Source organism: Nilaparvata lugens, unplaced genomic scaffold (genome assembly GCF_014356525.2).
Source record: "Nilaparvata lugens isolate BPH unplaced genomic scaffold, ASM1435652v1 scaffold6729, whole genome shotgun sequence".
Lineage (NCBI taxonomy): Eukaryota > Metazoa > Arthropoda > Insecta > Hemiptera > Delphacidae > Nilaparvata > Nilaparvata lugens.
In genome coordinates, this window is record NW_024092480.1 from 1 (window position 1) to 16,497 (window position 16,497).

Below are 16,497 nucleotides of genomic sequence, written 5' to 3' on the forward strand. Positions count from 1 at the left end.
GTCAAGACTTTCGAGAATTGGACTTTGACTTTGTATGACAAACATGCACCTTATGTGACAAGGAGGATTAATAGAAAACGACGAGTACCGTGGATGACTGAAGACATACTTAAGATGATGGGACGTAGAGACAAAGCACATAGAAAATTTAAAAAGACATTTGACTTGGACAGTTTGATAGAGTATAGGAGCCTTAGAAATAGGGTTAAACAGGAATTACGGAACTCAAAGATTAGGTATTTGAATTCGTTTATGACAAACAATAGACAAGACTCTAAATCACTTTGGCAGGGAATAAAAGAATTCGGGCTTGGCAAACAGAAATCGAATCCACAAATTGACTTACCATTGAATAATATAAATGACCATTTCGTTTCACACTCTAACCAACGCGACGAAGTTGTCATTGCTAATCATATAGATGATCTTGAAGAGCAGGTTACAAACTTAGATTTACCAATCACTGATCAATTTCATTTCCATCCAATCTCGGAAGAAGACACTTTCAGAGCATTCAACGTATTCATAGTAATGCTACGGGTGTAGACAAAATTCCTATTAAATTTATCAAGAAGATGTTATTTGCTGTTTTACCAACCATTACATACATTTTCAACAAGTCACTTGAAGAAGGCATTTTCCCTGAAAACTGGAAGTTTGCTCTGGTTCGCCCTCTAAATAAAGTTCCATCACCCAATAAAGTTGAGGATTTTAGACCAATCAGTATTTTACCTGCATTGTCCAAAGTGCTAGAAAGACTCATTCATGCTCAAGTTGTAAAATTTCTAGACAACAATAATAAGCTTCATAACTTTCAATCAGGCTTTAGAAAATTCCATTCAACTGAGACAGCTCTGCTTGTGTCACTGATGATATAAGGTTAGCAATGGCGGCGTGTCCATGAGAGCACAAGAGCACGTGAACCCCCTATGAAATTGCTACAATAATTAAAGTTCAAATCAATAGAAAATTGATTGAAGTAATAGTAATACTCAAATTTCTTGTAATATTAAAACATAAGGAGCGCACCAAGCAAGGTACACGCATTGAGATAACCTTTTGAATTACGCGCTACAGCAAGCAGGATCACTGCTCCAAGCGTTAGTATGGGTTCAAATGGTAGCTGGGCGAGTTCAATTCCCTCCCGGGGGGTGGGTGACTATTTACATTAGCTTTACGGTGAGCTGCTTTCCAAGCAGCTCATAGCTGTGATTGTGTGCTTTGCATTGGCGCCATTGCCTTCTAGAGCCGTTTCCACTTATGAACTGTTCAGCTGGCACTGGCTACTACTTTGTTTACTGTTTGCAGTTTCGCGTTCGCGCTACATGTGTTGTCGATTTTGAGGTTAATTCTTGTTCTTCTTTCTTGTGTTTTGAAAAGTGAGAATGGGGGGTTCAAGAAAGGTTTCAGTTAGCTATTTAAAATGAGAAGGTGATCGATGTTTTCGCAGCAAGGAAGGAGAGGAGGATGGATTTTATTTTCAAAAAATGCTCTGTAAATGCCAACTAGAAGGAGGGTGAGTGTTAACAAAGTCTCTAAAGCATGTTAATCCTTATTTCTTTGATTGGAAATTATCTTACATCGAGGAAAAATTAATGCTGTTTCTGTATAATTTATGATTTGTACATGAATTATTCAATGGGAGTATGGGAGTACATCTTCTAGGTTGAGAATCCTGAGTATATCTAAATACTTATTATTATTAAACGAAAATCCAAATTATTATATAGGTACTTAATATAATACAACCCATTAGAATATTTTGTTACCTACGTAATAATATGATAGGCCTAGTACTCTTCTAGGAATAAAAATTACATTCTACTACATGAAACGAACAAAATTCACTTGAAACATGGGGTTTAACAAATTATTAAAGATCTAGATCTTGTTGCTCATGTTAAATGTGAACCCCCCATTAGTATTTGCACGAGCCGCCACTGAAGGTTAGCTATGGACCAAAGAAAATGCACCATCCTCACCCTATTTGATTTTTCTAAAGCATTCGATACTGTTGATCATACAGTCCTTCTGAATAAGTTGGCTATTCTTGGTTTCAGTCACAACTCGTTAGTTTGGTTTAAATCCTATCTATTAGGTAGGAAACAATGTGTATCTGTCGGTGACAAAAAGTCAACTTGGAAAAACGTTATGCATGGAGTACCACAAGGTTCAATTTTAGCCCTCTCCTCTTCACTTTGTATGCTAATGACCTTTCTTCCATTATCAAATTCTCCAGTTCCATACTTATGCAGACGACCTTCAAATCTATTTAAGCTGTCCCATAACAAAAATTAATGAAACAGTTGGAATAATGAATCAGGATATCAATTCGATAGTGGAATGGACAAAGAAAAATGGCCTTAAGCTTAATCCATCAAAACACAACCCATTATAATTGGATATTCTCGTCTTATAAACAATTGACCTTGAATCGATTCACAAAGTTAGTGTAGACGGTAATGACATTCCTTACTGTAGCTCAGTTAAAAATTTAGGCATTATTATGAATAATACTCTTGACTGGTCAGAACAAGTGAACAAAACTTGTAAAAAGGTATTCTCAGCCATGCATGCATTGAAGAAAATGCACGATATCCTCCCTAGAAACATTAAATTATTATTGGTTCAATCTCTCATCTTCCCACATTTAATGTATTGTAATTCTGTTCTTAACGATATGCAAGTCACTCTGAATGATAAACTACAGCGTTGCCAAAATTATTGTCTACGTTTCGTCTACTCTCTCCAACGCCATGATCATATCACCCCAGCCCACATTGCTAGTTCAACATTGAAGCTTCCCGATCAGAGGCTTTTTCGAATAGTCAAGCTTGTTAGAGATATCTTGAAATACGGTAATCCGAACTATTTTAAAGATGATTTCAAATTCTTCTCTGAAGGTAGGAGGATAGATGCTTCACATACTAGAACCGGAGAAAGTACTTTAAGGATACCCAATCATCGAACTACTATTTTCACAAAATCCTTCTTAGTCAGTGCCTGTCGTGCATGGAATACACTTCCTGTTTCTATCAGGTCTATCGAGAGCCGAGCGAGCTTCAACCTGACTTTAAAAAAACATATTTTGGAACAAATGACTGAAACTGTCCGGCCCTAGAACGATCACATGACAACCATCCCTCACCCATTCCACCAATATAAACCTTTAAACCATGTTATAGAACGAATTGTATATATATATATATATTATATAAACTCATGTTATTTCAATTATCCACTGCATACTGTTGTATATTACTGAAATTGATAACCCTGATCTACTTTCAGCCTACTTCATTTTATTAATCAATTATTTGATCTTATCTACCTATATATTATTTTACTTTATCAATTTTCTGTTTTTTTCTCTTCAATATTCATATTGATTAAAACTTTTACAATATTTCCATTAATAAATAAATCCTTAGTTTAAATAACGAAATTAACGTTTTGGTAGAGAGTTAGTGGGGAGGATATTTTTAATATTCTTCCCAAGAATGGACATTGATATGTCCAAAGCTCCGCCAATTTATGTAGATGCATATTATCTATAGTTATTATATCACAAATTGCTTTTTCTATAATATACAGTTCAATAGTTATTTCTTAGTCTATATTATGTAAATTCATCTATAACTTTGCTGTATTGTAAGCTATTGTATACAAGTGTATAAGCCAGTATATATTGTAATCTACATGAATAAAGTACTCAATCAATCAATCAATCAATCAATCAATGCGACAAACATGAATCTGGAATCAAATTTGCGAAATTGCTTACCATTCAGGAGATGTGACGAATTTCAGCCAAATCTGAGATACTTCTAGTCTCAGTGTGGTTCATGATGGTTCCATGCTACCAATCAATTTTTTGTGAAAAATGAAAATCGTTCAACTTTGTGATCTTATGGTCTTTCATGCGAGAAAAACGAATCTGGAATCATATTTGGGAAATTCCTTACCATACAGGAGATATGACCAAATTCCAGCCAAATCTGAGATACTTCTTGTCTCAGTGTGGTTCACGATAGTTCCATGCTACCAATCAATTTTTTGTGAAAAATGAAAATCGTTCAACTTGTCATCTCATATGGTCTTTTATGCGAGAAAAACGAATCTGGAATCATATTTGCAAATTTGCTTACTGTGCAGGATATACCAATTCCAGTAAAATGTGAGATACTTATTGTCTCAGTGTGGTTCATGATGGTTAGTCCATTCTTCCTATTAATTTTTTGTGAGAGATGGAAATTGCCCAAACTTTGTGATCTTATGGTCTTTGATTCAAGAAACACGGATCTGGAATCATATTTGCGAAATTCCTTACCGTTCAAGAGATATGACCAAATTTCAGCTAATTTGAGTTACTTTTTGTTTCAGTGTGTTTCACGATAGTTTCCAACATTTTTTTGTGAAAAATAAAAATTGCTCAAACTTGATGATCTTATGGTTATTGATGCGAGAAACATGAATCTGGAATCATATTTGCGAAATTCCTCACCGTTCAGGAGATATGGCCTATTAAAAAATTGCAAATTGTTTGTTTACAGCTGCATAACTCACTCTGTATAGTAGCTGGAGGTGCCTAATTTGGCTTCGACATTTCTCTGCCAAATCTGAGAAACTTTCTCCACTGTTCCAAAATGCTGGATGGTTAATCCATGGTTTTCTAAATTTTTTGTGAAAAATAAAAATTGCTGAATTTGATGCGAGAAACACGAATCTGAAATCGGATTTGAAAAATCCTCCACCGTTCAGGAGATATGGTAATTGAAAAATTGTAAATTTTTTGTTTGCAGCTGCATAACTCACTCTGTATAGTAGCTGGAGGTGCCAAATTCGGCTTCGACATTTTTAGGTAAAGCTTCATCTATGGTGCAAATCTCAGCCAAATGTGAGAAACTCTCTCCACTGTTCCAAAATGCACGTTGTTTTTTCTCATTTTTTTGTGAAAAACAAAAATCGAATCTGGAATCCGATTTGCAAAATTCCTTACCGTTCATTATATATTATTAATATTGCAAATTTTATGTTTGAAACTGCATAACTCATCCTGTATAGTAGTTGGTGGTGTCAAAATTTGGCTCAGACATTTTTCAGGTCAAGCTCGATCTATGGTGCAAATTACAGCCAAGTCTGAGAAACTTTTTTCAGTTTTAAAAACCCACGATGGTTTTTCTCATTTTTTTTTGTGAAAAATAAAAATCGCTCAAACTTCATGCTCTTTGATACGAGGAACACAAATATGGAATCCGATTTACTATATCATTCCTGTGAGTTTCAGCTATTCTAATTTATGACCATTTTTCAAAAATCCATAATGTTTTTATTATTCATGCATTTCATCTCCCGATTTGTTGATATTCGGGCTATGAATTTAGGTTGACCTATCAAGTGTCGTGCTATAATATGAGACGATTCGCTACAATATAGGGTGAGTTATTCACTGAAACATAAAATCTTAGCTCTACTCTCAGATTAGTGGTTGGACAACATCTAGTCTTTTCATTTAAATGAGAATCTATTGTGACTTTTAGTGAATATAATATGTACTGTGAAAGATTTCCAAATGAATATAAAAAGTATCATTTGATTTTGAAAGGTGCAAGAAAAACTATAATTGATAAAATACTTCTTTATTGTAAGAAAATCTGTTTACATAAATATATTTATATATACCAAAAATTGAAACAGCATTCGTAATCAAACCAACGGCAGCGATCAGACAAAACAACAGGAGGTTTTGTGATGAGAACGCAGAAATGGACACTAGTTTATAGGAAGATCATTGTTTTGAAATCATTTGGTGCTAAGTACCCCACAATTGTTAGAGGAATAAATATTGTCATAAATTTCAGTACAACAAATTGAGACTATTTCTAGTAGGTGTGGTTCTTAATGAAGAGACCGGCGTCTCCTGCCGCTCCAGAAACTGATCCTGCCGTGTATTTGCCCAGAGCTGCTTCAGAGTTGTGGCCTGCAATAAAATGAAATTCATGAAAAATTCATCCGACAAAAAATAATACTGTATCAGGTTTTTACTTAAATATGTGTAACGCTAGTTCGCCCCATGGTGCATATGGGGTAACGCTAATGGACTAGCATATAATGGCGGTCAGACAACTTAATTGTCTCCTGCCAAAAACTTCACACAACATCTTGAAGAAATTGAAAAAATATAGTGTAATGTCGACATTTGAGACTCATGACTTTAATGTGTTGTGTATCTGCCATACGCTAAATAAATAAATAAATACTGTACCATGAATTTAGTATATTAGGGGAGATGTGAGGCTTGAGACAGTGCTGATCTCTATAGTGCTTTACTTTCCTTGCCCTATTACCATAGGTAAGGAAAGTATTGCTTTCCCACAAAAATTAAGGTACCCTAATTTCAAGTTTTCTATACGTTTCAAGGTCCCCTGAGTCCAAAAACATGATTTTTGGGTGTTGGTCTGTGTGTGTGTATGTGTGTGTGTATGTGTGTGTGTGTATGTGTGTATGTCTGTGAACACGATAACTCCATTCTAATTAACCGATTGACTCGAATTTTAAACTTAAGGTCCTATACCATGGGATCCGACAAGAAATTCAATAAAATTCAGTTCAAGATGGCGGAAAAAATGGCGTATAATCACTAAAAACCATGGTTTTTCACGGTATTCTCGAAAGCGGCTCTAACGATTTTCTTCAAATTTATACCATGGATAGCTATTTATAAGCCCTATCAACTGACATGAGTCTCATTTCTGGGAAATTGCAGGAGCTCTCCGCATATTCTTGAAAAAAATGGCGGATAATCACTAGAAAACCATGTTTTTCACGGTTTTCTCGAAAACGGCTCTAACGATTTTCTTTAAATTTATACCATGAATAGCTATTTATAAGCCCTATCAACTGACATAAGTCTCAATTCTGGGAAAATTGCAGGAGCTCCGTAATATTCTTGAGAAAAATGGCGTATAATCACTAAAAAACCATGTTTTTTCACGGTTTTTTCAAAACGGGCTTAACGATTTTCTTCAAATTTATACCATGGATAGCTATTTATAAGCCCTATCAACTGACATGAGTCTCATTTCTGGGAAAATTGCAGGAGCTCCGTAATATTCTTGAGAAAAAGGCGATAATCACTAAAAACCATGTTATTCATGGTTTTCTCTCGAAAACGGCTCTAAGAATTTCTTCAATTTATACCATGAATAGCTATTTATAAGCCCTATCAACTGACATGAGTCTCATTCTGGAAAATTGCAGAGCTCCGCAATATTCTTGAAAAAAATGGCGGATAATCACTAAAAAACCATGTTTTTCACGGTTTTCTCGTGAAAACGGCTCTAACGATTTTCTTTAAATTTATACCATGAATAGCTATTTATAAGCCCTATCAACTGACATGAGTCTCATTCTGGGAAAATTGCAGGAGCTCCGTAATATTCTTGAGAAAATAGCGAATAATTACTAAAAACCATGTTTTCATGATTTTCTCAAAAATGCTTAACCGATTTCTTTTCAAATTCATACCCTGTATAGTTATTTATCAGCTCTATTAACAGGCATGAGTTCCTCTTTCTGGGAAACTAACGGGGTCCCCCCCATCCTTGAGAAATGGAATTTGTAACCTCCTTCTCGTGCATGAGGTAGGTAGGTAGAGCAGTTCATAAAAAGAACACATAGTCGAGATATTTCATCTGTAGAACAGCTGTTTTGACGACTTTTAAAAAATATGTTGTATGTTGTATGTTATATGTCGTTGTGTATGTATGTATGTATATGAGTAAATTGTTTGTTTTCTTTTTGGCAATAAATGAATTTGAATTTGAAAAAAAGATTGTCAGGTTGGCATCAAGTTGAGGATGGTTCCTAAACAAGATTTGAGTTCTGTCACTTTATCAACTTACACAAAGTTGAAGAACTTATCTATAGTATAATAAAGAATGTTAAATTAAGAATCTATAAGCAAGATTTCAAGTCTATCAGTTTAGTAGTTTAGTCGTGATTATGCGTCAATAGTTATTTGTGCAACTAGTGCGCAAAGTGACAGTTTGCTGCACCGAAAGAAACGTTTACGCACGAGCCATAGGCGAGTGCGGAATAATGGTTTCTTGAGTGCAGCAAACGAACTTTGTGCACGTATTTCACATTAAATTTTTCCTATAGTTACCATTGAATATGAAAAGTGGATAATTATTAGTAAAATTCCCTGAAATCCATCAAATGTTTTTCTGTGTATTTTTATCATTAATAAAAACCTTAATTTATTTAAATTGACTAATAATAAGTAAATTATAATGATTATAATTCGATTGAAAATTTATTTGACTGCTTGAAGGGGGTGTATCTTAATGTATGCATTGAATGACTATAATCAAGGAACATAATAGCTACGCTGTTCTCCTGCCATATTATAACGTGGACCTCACTATACCACAGTCAGTGTTACCAACTTAATTTTGATTTTGCTGCACTGGTGCTCCATATAACCTACTAACTATTTTTCGTTGTCATGTTGCAAATGTGGAGTGCAGAAAAATTTTTTCCCGCACTAGAGCGAAAAGTGATTCTTTGCGTTTCGTAATCAGTGCAGCAATGGCCACTTTTCAAGGTACTGTAGGAAAACATAATTTCCCTATCCCGTACGTGTATAAGCCAGTTCTTCCCACTGGGCTTATACACGTACGGGATAGGAAAATTATTTTGACGCATCATCACGTCTACACTACTGGACTGATAGCTGAAATCTTGCATATAATTCTTAACTAACCGAGGATGGTTCTAGCCTATTTCAAACTCTTCAAGATTCCATTCGGTCAAGTTTTCAGTTTTGTGAAGTTTTAAACAGACCCTTGTGGAGCAGGTGAGCTCCTGCTAGTGAGCAATAAATGAATAGAAATAAACTGACCTTAGCCCTCTTGATGAGCTCATCATCCTGGCCCTTGCAACGTTGGCCTCGTTTCCAGCCCAAGCGCGGAGTACAGAGGCCTGCAGAGCTCTGCCTAGCTGAAGTGAGTGGCCAAGGTTTGCGACCTGGACACTTGTTGATGGCGTCCAGATGAACTGACGCCTCCTCTTCGGACTGACCACCTGGCAAAGTTTAAATCAAAGGTAATTATAGTAGAAAAAAAATATTACACTTGAAAATGACTCTTGAAGAGTGAAACTTAATCCCCAGTTGCACGTACGTACGTACTTTAATCGATATTAGCGCTAACCGATGCATTTGGGTTGCACAAAACAGAAATTCAAACGATTTACGCCGAATTTAACTAACCGGCATAAATTTTTTCAATTCTGATTAGTTGGCACCATTTTAACGGCGATTAGTTAAAATGAAGAAAATTTGGTTGCACAAAGGTAAAAATCGAAAAATAACGCCGTTAAACTAATCGACTTGAAATATTTTTAATAGGCAATTTAAGGGAATTAAATCCAACTAACCCCGATACTACCATCTACTGATAGCTGTTTTCCCAATTAGTTTTTTGGTAAAAAAACTACAAATTCAGAGTATAAGCTAAATATGGATGAATTTTATCCGTTAATAAAATAAAGAAGTATATTTAGCTGATATTAGCATTCACAATAAAATTCTGATTTTTGAGGTTAGTTTTCGATCTGGTTCGTCTGCAGATAGCACTTGACACTGGCGACAGACAGAACATTTTTATGGCGCATGCTTAGTATTAACGGATTGTGAAACCGTTAAATCTTGGTTAGTTAACCGGTAAACTTAATCGAGATTATGCGTCAATAGTTATTTGTGCAACTAGTGCGCAAAGTGACAGTTTTGCTGCACCGAAAGAAACGTTTACGCACGAGCCATAGGCGAGTGCGGAAATCATGTTTCTTGAGTGCAGCAAACGAACTTTGTGCACGTATTTCACATTAAATTTTTCCTATAGTTACTTGAATATGAAAAGTGGATAATTATTAGTAAAATTCCCTGAAATCCATCAAATGTTTTTCTGTGTATTTGTATCATTAATAAAAACCTTAATTTATTTAAATGGACTAATAATAATTAAATTATAATGATTTAATTCGATTGAAAATTTATTTGACTGCTTGAAGGGGGTGTATCTTAATGTATGCATTGAATGACTATAATCAAGGAACATAATAGCTAAACGCTGTTCTCCACTGCCCTATTATAACGTGGACCTCACTATACACAGTCAGTGTTACCAACTTAATTTGATTTTGCTGCACTGGTGCTCCATATAACCTACTAACTATTTTTCGTTGTCATGTTGCAAATGTGGAGTGCAGAAAAATTTTTTCCCGCACTAGAGCGGAAAAGTGATTCTTTGCGTTCTGTAATCAGTACAGCAATGGCCACTTTTCAACGTAACTGTAGGAAAACATAATTTCCCTATCCCGTACGTGTATAAGCCAGTTCTTCCCACTGGGCTTATACACGTACGGGATAGGAAAATTATGTTTGACGCATCATCACGTCTAAACTCTGGCTAAGACTATGAAATCTTGCATATAGATTCTTAACTAACCGAGGATGGTTCTAGCCTATTTCAAACTCTTCAAGATTCCATTCGGTCAAGTTTTCAGTTTTGTGAAGTTTTAAAACAGACCCTTGTGGAGCAGGTGAGCTCCTGCTAGTGAGCAATAAATGAATAGAAATAAACTGACCTTAGCCCTCTTGATGAGCTCATCCTGGCCCTTGCAACGTTGGCCTCGTTTCCAGCCCCAGCGCGGAGTACAGAGGCCTGCAGAGCTCTGCCGTAGCTAGAAGTGAGTGGCAAGGTTTGCGACCTGACACTTGTTGATGGGTCCAGATGAACTGACGCCTCCTCTTCGGACTGACCACCTGGCAAAGTTTAAATCAAAGTGGTAATTATAGTAGAAAAAAATATTACACTTGAAAATGACTCTTGAAGAGTTGAAACTTATCCCCAGTTGCACGTACGTACGTACTTTAATCGATATTAGCGCTAACCGATGCATTTGGTTGCACAAAACAGAAATTCAAACGATTTAACGCCGATTTAACTAACCGGCATAAATTTTTTTCAATTCTGATTAGTTGGCACCATTTTAACGGCGATTAGTTAAAATGAAGAAAATTTGGTTGCACAAAGGTAAAAATCGAAAAATAACGCCCGTTAAACTAATCGACTTGAATATTTTTAATAGGCAATTTAAGGGGATTAAATCCAACTAACCCCGATACTACCATCTACTGATAGCTGTTTTCCATTAGTTTTTTGGTAAAAAAACTACAAATTCAGAGTATAAGCTAAATAATGGATGAATTTTATCCGTTAATAAAATAAAGAAGTATATTTAGCTGATATTAGCATTCAAAATAAAATTCTGATTTTTGAGGTTAGTTTTCGATCTGGTTCGTCTGCAGATAGCACTTGACACTGGCGACAGACAGAACATTTTTATGGCGCATGCTTAGTATTAACGGATTGTGAAACCGTAAATCTTGGTTAGTTAACCGGTAAACTTAATCGAGATTAAAAAATTGATATGAGTAAATTTTGATATTATAGAAAGAAAACAAATAATTGGCTGCAGAAACAGCCAGTTATAATTAATGACTAAAAAGTTAGTAAAACTAAAAGGTAGATACACTATAGCAATGCAATTAAATACCAAGTTATAAAGAATTTTCCAAAACTTAAAATGAATGATGGTGATGACCAATGGCTATATAGATTTTTGGGTGACCAAATATGAATACAGGTAGAAAAATTATAATTGGATTAAAACTACATAGGAGCTAGTAATTCAGTTTTTCTTTCAATAGATAAGTGGTTGTGACAACTTGAAGTTTTATTCAATTTTAATATCATAAAAAAAGTAAAGTAAATTCGTATGGCTTTTATTGGTGAGGAGTCCCTTGCGGGAAGGTCCCACTGAATATATAATTTAAGCCGTCAATGGGCCTTACGACTGTCATACTTCACCGACAGTTTAACGTGCCCATCCGATAACACGTGAGTGATCTGGTTAAAATATTTTGGTAATGAGAGGGTAATAATATTTAATATCATAATATCACCTCACTAAAAGAGAATCTCAACATTATATCATGATGTTACAAGGTCCACTCACCTTTCATTTCCGTTGATCCAAACATGAAACTAGCCATTCCTAGAGATATTGTGACAGCCGTCAAGTATTCATAGTTCTCATACTTCTGATGTGAAACTATTTTGCCCATTATCATAACTGGGATCACTTTGCAGGCTTTCGCTAGAACCTGGAACAGCATTACAAATCAATGTACATCCAACCATTAATAGTTCCATGTATAGTATTTATTATTTTACAAAGGCGACTTTCTAGAAGTATTTTAAGCCTAGGTGATGATGATGGAATGAATGATAATACAATGAAGGTAGAGTTATGAATGAATAAGAATTATAGGCTATGCTATCCACTTGAATTGATTTGAGTCCATTTTTCAGTCCAGAAATGAATAAACTAGAAATTTTGAAACAGTACAGTAATCTATATAATATATAAAGGAAAAAGTTGGCTTATACACGTACCGGATAGTAAATTCACGAATGACGCATCATCAAGTCTCAACTACTGGACTGATTAACTTGAGATTTTACATATTGATTCTTAATTTACCAACGATGGTTGTTAAAGGCCTATTTTAAATTTTCCAAGATTTCAGATTGCCAAGTTTTTAATTAGATCCTTACGGAACATGGGTTACCTGCCAGTAGTTGAATAAAACGAAATAAGGGTACAGCCACTCTGAAAGCGGAGCTTGGCGTGGCGTTGAGGAGCGTCGTTAACAATATCATGTTAAGTAATGAGCTGCAACACACTGGAAGCGTCAACTCGCGGAGCGGAGCGTGGCGTCAAACATTGGAGCAAGCTGGGTTTTTTTTGGAGCGTCTACAAGCGGAGCGTCAAAGCGTCAACGTGCGAGTGCCCTACTAATGTACATACTAGTGGTCTACTCTTATACATTATAATGCACTTGTTCTACTACATTTTCCCACCATCTAGTACACTAGTATATTAATTTAATGTTTGCCAAAATCCCCCTGTAATGTGTAATGTGCTTATTGAAAAGAGAACATTCATCTATTGCACTTTGAAATCAAAAGTAAGGCTATTCTAATCCATTTCATTCATATTTCTATGAAATATATTTACCTTTGTGTTATTTATTTATTTACAACAATATGGGAGCATACGGGAAAACCCCAAAAATTGCTCCCTAATAAAAAAATTACAATAATCACATTACAAAGAAACTGAAAATTGAGAGAAAGGAACAAGGAAGAAACGTTTTCATATTAGTGAAGAAAAAAAATGTTATGAGAAACTAAATATACTGTTATTTATCTATAATAAAAATTACACTTATGTAATAATATTAGTAGATAAAATAATAAGTAGTCCTTGTGCTATTTTTCTTCCAAATTTATAGGTAACAAAGTCCAAGATACGGTAAGGTTAGAATTTTACGTGTACAATTTTTATAAAATTTTAGTCCAAAATAAACATGAAAACTATAAATTTTGAATTTAGATGGCTTGAATTGATAGATTAATTAGAAATACTCCACTCAATCACCATTTGTAACGAATTATATTGAGTTATTTTAAAAAATTGGAACCATTGAAGAAACACAAACTTTTAAACTTGTAATTAATTTACAAGAGTGACCTATTTTTTCAAATCAGGCTTCACTCTTGTCAGAATATAATCAAAGGTTGAAGTTGACATTCGCATGTACTCGAAAAATTGGGACTCATGCTTTCTTAACACATAAAACAGATGGTGATATTTAATAGTCGATGATTTTGAAATAGTCGATGAAATAGTGACTTATTTTTCCAAATCAGGCTTCACTCTCGTCAAAATATAACCAAAGGTTGAAGTTGACATTCGCATGTACTCGAAAAATCGGGACTCATGCTTTCTTAACACATAAAACAGATGGTGATATTCAACAAATAGTCGACGATTTAAGTTAATTTCATTAACCCACTCTGTCCTAGCAGGCTTAGGTAATATCCAATACTTCAAGTAATTATTCTCACAAAGTAATGTCCGTGCAAACTAGACAACGCCATTTTCTAGACCCTTCACCCTTGACGCTTGACGCTCAGACGATTCCTGTGTGTATCATGAACGCTCTGACCACGCCTCGCCACGCTCCGCTCTAAAACGCCACTCCACGCTTTGCTCTGCTCCGCTTTCAGTGTGGTTGTACCCTAACCCTTCCACATAGTACCATCTTCCACTAGTTTACCTTATGCAATAGTACACTAGGTACTAGATAATCTAGTTTACCCACTATAGTGAGGTCCACGTTATAATGGTAGTGGAGAAAGATGAGAGAAAAGCGGTGCTGATTCTCTGCCTTGCCACTGCCTTCTATAGAGAATAGCTGATACCGGTGTAATATCTGATGATATATTGACTGTTCATTTTTGTTTAAAATGAAACAATTATTATTATTCGTCAAGAAACTATATTTTTCAATGGAAATATGATACATTTTCGTAATTGAGATATTGAATATTTTGTCAATTGATTATATTTCTACACTTTTTCTATTTTCTTTCTTTTTACTGATTCACAAAATTTCAATTCTAATAATATCAACATGTTCAGAATTTTAACATGAGTATAATTTGTGGATTTAAGTGAGATTTTTAATATTTTTTTTGTGATTGTGAAGGAAGATTTTGGTTTGGATTTGTATTTTGAAATTAATTAATCTGATAAATCCAAAATTATTTTAATACATACATTTTTGGACTCAAAATAATGTGTGAATTAAGTTATTATTTACATAACCTCTAGACCGTGTATTCCAAATTAGGTATAAAGTGACAGCTGACCGCTGGAGTTTTATTGCACTTCTTTCAACTGTCTCAGAAATTCACACAAAACATCAAAACGTTTATATCAGCTGGGGTGAAAGACAATGATAGATTACCTCAACATAATAATGTTTGATAGAGCTCCAACTTACATTTATTTTTAATATATTCTTTATAGTTCAGCCAAGGAAAGGTTATAAGGAAGGAAAAGTTGGGAAGACAATTTTTGACCCGCAGTTCTGTTTAGGGTAGTAAGGAGGTGAACATATCAAAAGTCCCACCCCTACCCCCTGTGCTAAGGGGTGGGGTGGTTCAAAGGTGCCATTTTATACAATAAGTGAATTATCAAAATGATAGGGAGAGGAAAAATAAGGTAACCTTGAGCTATTCCTCTCCCAATTTATATAACACATAGTCTGAAATAGTTTAAGTCTTGTAGTTTTCAATTCACAAATTTTTCAGTCCTCAAGTATTTTCACAAAGTAGAGTTTCAAATTTAGATGCTTCAAAACTAAACATCGAATAAATATTTCATATTATTATAACTAAAATAGGAAATATTCATTTATTAAAAATATAATTTTGAAGAATTACCGAAAAACAAACTTAATTCTAAAAGCACAGCTGATCTTATGGTTTTATTTAAATGATTTTATTGGGTTTGATAATTACCTGAGAGGAAGGTGATACCGGCAACAGCGGCGGGCACGGTGCGAGAGAGAGCGGTCACTGTGGCCAGAGCGATCTCTTGAGGTGTGTTGCGTTGAGGACACGACATACCTGGGGTCACCATGTTGGGCTTAAGCAGGGTGCCCTCCAGGTAAACGTGGTGGTCACTCAGTGCCTTGTACACCGCGGCCACCACCGCTTCGGTCACCTTCTGGGCACGGTCCAGGTTGTGGTCACCGTCAGGTAGAACCTACAACAATTTTTTTATTCATTTATTGTACAAAGCACTATAATCAAATCAAATAGTTTTATTATTTGTTCTTGAGCAAGTACTCATACAAATAGGAGTTGCTATCCTAATCAGATACATAATACATTCTTGATTAACAGAACGAATGATCAAAACACGAGCATTACAAAAAATCCTGCTACAATAATAAAATATAAAAATATTCAAAATTAACTTTAGAAATTACAAAAAATATACAAATAGTTTGAAAAAAAGAATTCGATAGAAATTTCAAAATTCAATAACAAAATTAACCAACAATGTGATGTTAGATTAGGAATTTTGGAGCTATAGTATGAGAATTCCAAGGTATAAATTATTACCAACATAGATATACGAAATTTAATATGTGAGATATAATCATAATAAAACACTATAATCATAATATAAATTATGACCATAGAGGAAAACCTAGGCTGAGCCTGTACCATTCCTCTCCAAAATTTTGATAAGATGTTGTCCAAAGTATTTTAGGTTATGAAATCACACATCACAGATTATCCACTCAATTTCGGTTATTTGAAAATTTCTAACGTAAGAAATAGAATAAATTAATGTACCAAAGTGAACAATAAATTGAAATAACATCACAATAGTGAATAACATGGTACATGGAGGTGTAAGTACGTCAAACAATAGTAAGAAACGTAGCTGTTCTATCTCTCCCATATTGCTAGGTTGGTGTGAAATGTACAGATTGATTAACAT

General features: G+C 34.7%; 1 protein-coding gene across 1 annotated transcript; it reads right to left on the reverse strand.

Annotated features, from left to right (window-relative positions):
* Window positions 1-5,851: 5,851 nt before the first annotated feature.
* Window positions 5,852-15,750, reverse strand: LOC120356419 (fructose-bisphosphate aldolase-like; the record flags this gene model as incomplete). Its single annotated transcript, XM_039445359.1, is given in 5 exon segments — window positions 5,852-5,980; window positions 8,902-8,929; window positions 8,932-9,007; window positions 9,009-9,087; window positions 15,504-15,750. Coding segments are annotated over 5 exon segments (528 nt in total), but the record flags the coding sequence as incomplete, so codon positions are not given.
* Between the last annotated feature and the right edge of the window lie 747 nt (window positions 15,751-16,497).